Source organism: Prorops nasuta, unplaced genomic scaffold (genome assembly GCF_024137725.1).
Source record: "Prorops nasuta isolate Cenicafe-Biocafe unplaced genomic scaffold, Cenicafe_Pnas_1.2 PNAS00127, whole genome shotgun sequence".
NCBI classification, from domain to species: Eukaryota; Metazoa; Arthropoda; class Insecta; order Hymenoptera; family Bethylidae; genus Prorops; species Prorops nasuta.
In genome coordinates, this window is record NW_027116924.1 from 87,499 (window position 1) to 93,062 (window position 5,564).

The 5,564-nt window shown below is 38.4% G+C and overlaps 1 protein-coding gene across 1 annotated transcript; it reads left to right on the forward strand.

The window, feature by feature from the left end:
- The first annotated feature begins 313 nt into the window (after positions 1 to 313).
- Positions 314 to 892, forward strand: LOC136785012 (uncharacterized). The gene has a single exon (XM_066745987.1). It carries the CDS (start codon positions 314 to 316, stop codon positions 890 to 892), a length of 579 nt encoding a protein of 192 aa, XP_066602084.1.
- The last annotated feature ends 4,672 nt before the right edge of the window (positions 893 to 5,564 follow it).

Here is a 5,564-nt window from a genome sequence, read left to right on the forward strand (position 1 = left end):
TAAAGTTCCGGCAGTCCACCTGGCTGAAGGCGTATATCGAATTAAATACACGCTTGCGGACAGCCTCGAAAAACGATTTCGAGAAGAATCTCTTCAAGCTAATGAACAATGCAGTATTTGGTAAGACTATGGAAAATGTTAGGAATAGAGTTGACGTGAGGCTCGTAACCAAGTGGGAGGGAAGATACGGGGCGGAAGCGTTGTTTTCCAAACCGAATTTTCACAGTCGTGCGATATTTAAAGAGAATTTAATTTGGTCGCTATTCAATTGTCGAAATTATCCGCGAAGTTTGATAAGCCCGTGTACGTAGGCATGAGCATTTTAGATATTTCAAAGATCTGTCTGTATGAATTCCATTACGATTATATGCTTCCTACATTCGGCAGTAAATGTAAAGCGATGTATACCGACACGGACAGTCTAGTGTACAGTATCGAGTGTGACGATGTTTACTCGGTCATGAAACGTGATCTGGTCAAATTCGACACCAGCGATTACCCTGCTGATAATCGGTACGGCTTACCTCGAGTCAATAAAAAAGTGCCTGGGCTAATGAAGGATGAGAACAATGGAAAGATCATGACCGAGTTCGTTGGATTGAGAGCGAAAATGTATACCTTTAAGGTGCAGGACTGTACGAAAATTACCAAAAAGGCTAAGGGGGTCAAAGGTTATGTTATCGATAGAAACATAACTTTTGACGACTACAAGGATTGTTTGGATAATTTCACCGTACAGTCCCGTAACCAAAATTTAATTCGTTCGAAATTGCACAAGGTGTTTTCCACTACTCAGCGAAAAATTGCTCTCAGTCCGTATGACGATAAACATCACATAACACCCGGTTCTGTAGCGACTCTACCTTGGGGACATTATAGGTTAAAAGAGTAGATTTTAATAGCTGTATTTATTGTATTATAATATATTACATAAATTATTATTATTATTATTATTATTATTACAAAACATTATTCTTATTTATCCACGAATTATGCGTTTTATCCATTCCTAACCATTTTACAAATACCTTATTCCCTTTCTTACGCAATATCTTCTCTACCAAGTATACATCAGGATTACCTGTTTTTAAAAGTTCATATTCATAAAATCCACCATGTATGTCTGTACCACGAGAATCTCTAAGTAGATACGTGGCAGGATTTGTCCTTTGCACTTTTGTAATTTGAAATATTTCAGTAGTCCAGTTCGGTGTGTAACCTTTAGCAAACGCATTTTTGTATTTACTGATTCGCACGAAATCACCAGCCTTGAACTTGGTACGTCCAACGATCTTAATGTTGCTATATACAGTAGCAAGCAGATGCTCAGCATGCTCAGGTTTCACGTCAACGGGCCGCATTCCTATAGTACGATGTCTTCGCGCGTTATAATCATCTACCAGCTGTTGCAGTATATTTCGCCATTTGTAACTACCGTCCAGTGTAAAACGTTTCCACATTTCGGTTTTTAACGTTCGATTCCAACGCTCGACTATTGACGCTTTTAACGTGCTGTACGTGGAGTAATGATTTATTCCACGTTTTTTCATGAGCAGTTGAAACTCGTTGTTGTAAAATTCTTTACCATTATCAGTTTGCAAATTTTTGGGACATCTTCCACTCTTTAAAATTTTTCCCATAGCTGTGGTCACTTCCTTACCACTTTTTGTCTTAAGCGCTACTGCCCAACCATACTTCGATAAGGTATCAATCACTGTCAGAATATAGTGATGACCAGTATCAACGTAATAACGCATATCAACAAGGTCAGCCTGCCAGAGATCATCGAAACCACGTATTATGACTTTTCGTCGTGGAAAATTTCTTCTCGCAGGGACATGTAACTCTTGCACCAGTTGTTTCTTTTCTTCACTCACGATTTTCCCTGATTCTCTTTTTACAACCTTTCCCCCAGGCACATATAATTTCTGTTTCTTTTTTTCACTCATGATTCTTTTTCTTTCGAAAGCAATCGATTATCATGAGTATAAAATGTATGATGCATCCTAAACATTCACTTTTTGGATCCATCATTAATCTTGCTGTTTGTTTGCAAAAGTTTTGACTCAATCTCCTGTATTTTTTTATTTATTCTTTCTTCAATTTTCTCCTCCAATTTAGCTAAACTGTGTTGCAAGAACTTTATATTCACAGCACATGTATTATTATCAGAATCAATAGTCAAATTTACTATTTTTTTATTATTCAAATCCAGTGCTCTTTTAGTCACATTTAATGTACCAATATTAAATTCTTTCCTTACGTTAAAACCACTACCAAATTTGTTAATTGACATATTGACGTGTGGTACGCAACTGAAGAAAATGTTTATAAACTGTACCCTTTTATAGAATAAGATCCTCTTCACGCAACTCTTCTATTATTGACTGTATTTCATTATGGTGGTTTGTATGACCTGCCGTGGTTGATGCAATTAAAAGTCGCAATCGATCAACTAATTCATTAGGATCGTTCCAATGTATATAGTTTGCAGGCTCATCAGTAACATGCATAAATCCACTACCAGCTATCACTCGTTGTGATGGCACTTTATTGTAAATTAGTGGTTGAATAATTTTCTTATACTTTGGACCCTTATTCCCTTGAACCTGTTGGTAACTATCATTTGCTCTTTTATATGATTTAGTTTGTTCAAGGATTTGCTTATATATGATCTTATCATCAATGGTGTAGAGCTTTCTATCAGGCTCTTTCATGAAGATTAATTCAAAAAGACCTCTCGTACCAATATAGCGCTTTTTATCAATTAAAATATCACCTTCATGACTAATATCAAATGTACATCTTCCCATCACATATTGGTTCCTTTCATCTAATGTAACTCCGAAACCGTGATCGATTTGATCTTTATTATCGAAAAGGAGCAACTGCATATAATGACGTGCAATACGTGGAAATGATCTCCAATCTATGGAATGATTTATTTGTTTTTTGAGCAATCCTAAGGTTTCCTGTCTTGATGTTGAATGTGATGATGCAGACTCTTGTCCAGGCTCTGAATGTAAAGAAGCAGATTCTTGTCCAGGCTCTGAATGTAATGATGTAGATTCTGGCATTGATTTAATTGGTAATACTGATTTATCAAAAGTAGATTTTTCATCATTATCATCATCATCATAGATCATCAATGATTTATTTGTAAGAGTGCCGTCATTTTTATGTAATTTCTTTTTTTTCTTGATAATATACTCATTAGGGGTTGAAGTATGATAACGCTTCCGCTTCTTATCATGATTTGTATCAATGTTTAAGTCATAAGATTCTTCATTGTTATTATCTGTTTGCATAACTAGTTTTTTCAGTGGATCAACTATTGGTTTAAAAGTTTCATTCAATCTACTTTCCACCATTGATCTTTCCAATTTCAGTGCACGGTGTTTTTCACGAATCACCTCACTCGTTTCAGCAATCTTCTTAAGTAGTGACTTTTCATCCATTTTTATTGTTTAACGAGTCAATGTACTAGTTCTATCGATCTTTATAGCTGTTCAATCAACTAGTTTAGCAGTTCAACCGACCGGTTCAGCGGTTCAACCGACCTGTTTAGCGGTTCAACCGACCTGTTTAGCGGTTCAACCGACCGGTTCAGCGGTTCAACCGACCTGTTCAGCGGTTCAACCGACCTGTTCAGCTGTTCGACCGACCGGTTCAGCGGTTCGACCGACCGGTTCAGCGGTTCAACCGACCTGTTCAGCTGTTCGATCGACCGGTTCAGCGGTTCAAATGACCGGTTCAGCGGTTCGACCGACCGGTTCAGCGGTTCGTCTGACCGGTTCAGCGGTTCGACCGACCGGTTCAGCGGTTCGACCAACCGGTTCAGCTGTTCAATCGACCAGTTCAGCGGTTTAATCGACCGGTTTAGCGGTTCGACCAACCTGTTTAGCGATTCAATTAACCCGTTTATCTCTATAACTGATTTGCTTAATAATGTATTTACACTGTTCAATGCTCTACGTTAGACTAACACTTTTCAGCACTGATATGATGCTTTATGCTATTCGATGGTTGCATATTCATCGAAACCCTTCCGATATCGACCATTTTGCATACCACTGTCCTTATCAATTACTAAAAATCCATAATCTTCCTGCCAACACTTTGAACACAATTCGCAAAATTTTTCAAATGTCATATCAGTGTTTACATGATCTTTGTAAACATGCTTCAAGTTAGTCCCATCCTGCTTAAAAATGATTATCATATTTGCATTGTCACGAATCAGATGTTTTGGGATCTTGGCATAGGTCTGACAAAGATAGAAGCAATCGATGCTCGAGTGCCGACCCATTGAAAAGTAGTCTCTTATATTGTCCTGCTTATCGCTTGCCACATCATCAAATATAAAGATTGAATTTGGTAATGCATCTGTCACACTTATAACCTCACTATTATTTGAAAATTGATGATAACCAATTTCCTCCATATCTGTCAATAGCTGTTCCAAGTAACGGTACTTCGGTTGCTGTAACGATTTCGAGTAAACGTACAGGTTGTCAAATCTTACACCGTGAGGACTCTCAATAAGACTTAGCAATACGTTTGTTTTCCCACAATTTGAGGGTCCGCAAACTATACAGCGTATAGTTGACGGTAGCAAAGTTCCATGACGTTTCATATCACTAACGGTGGCAATGTGATAATCGGTATTAGAGATATTGATACTTAATGGTTGCTTTACGAAATGCATTCTCGAACGACTGTGAGGTTAAATCTTAATTGCTAGAGCTATTTATAGGCATGAAATCAGAGAATTGAATCAGTTTTCATTATGCCTGCATTTGTGTTGGATGTTACAAGTTTGGAGGAGTTAAGCAGTGATCAATTGGAATACGTACCGAAAATTGTACTTTTAAAATACTTTTCACACAGTATTGACAGATATTGGAATAAATTACCCAAGCATATTCGTGCAGATCCTGAGGTTCAAAAATATCGCTATTGTTTACAACATTTCAATCTACCTAATACTACTCATGCGGATGGACTACCACCGTTGATAAAAGATTGTTATACATGTCGTGCATTGGATGTGGATCATTTCTCAATAAAACAATAAACAAACTACCGATTGAGCTTCATTTACCGGGATACAATTACTGTGGACCAGGAACTCGACTTCAAGAACGATTAGCACGCGGTGATCGAGGTGTGAACCAGCTGGACGAAGCCTGTCTGGAACACGATATCGCATATTCGCAATACAAAGACCTATCGCAGCGTCATCAAGCTGATAAAGTGCTCGCAAAACGTGCACGTAGACGTATCACAGCTGGTGACGCAACCTTGGGTGAGCGTGCTGCAGCAACAGCTGTCTGGGCGTCTATGAACGCAAAGCGTAAACTTGGTTTAGGATTACAAACAGATATGGTGAGGAAAGCAGCAGTGAGAAAAACTGGAAATAGTGCTGTAAAAAAACGTAAAATTCGAGTGCCTAAAAAACGGGGCGGCTTGTTGCCTCTGCTCCCACTGCTAGGTGCGGTGGGAGCACTAGCAGGTGGAGCATCAGGTATAGCGAAAGCTGTAAACGATGCCAAAGCTGCGAA

What these genes read in the sequence shown, in the direction of transcription:
- LOC136785012 (XM_066745987.1), top strand. Translation starts at nt 314, where the DNA reads ATGAGCATTTTAGATATTTCAAAGATCTGTCTGTATGAATTCCATTAC.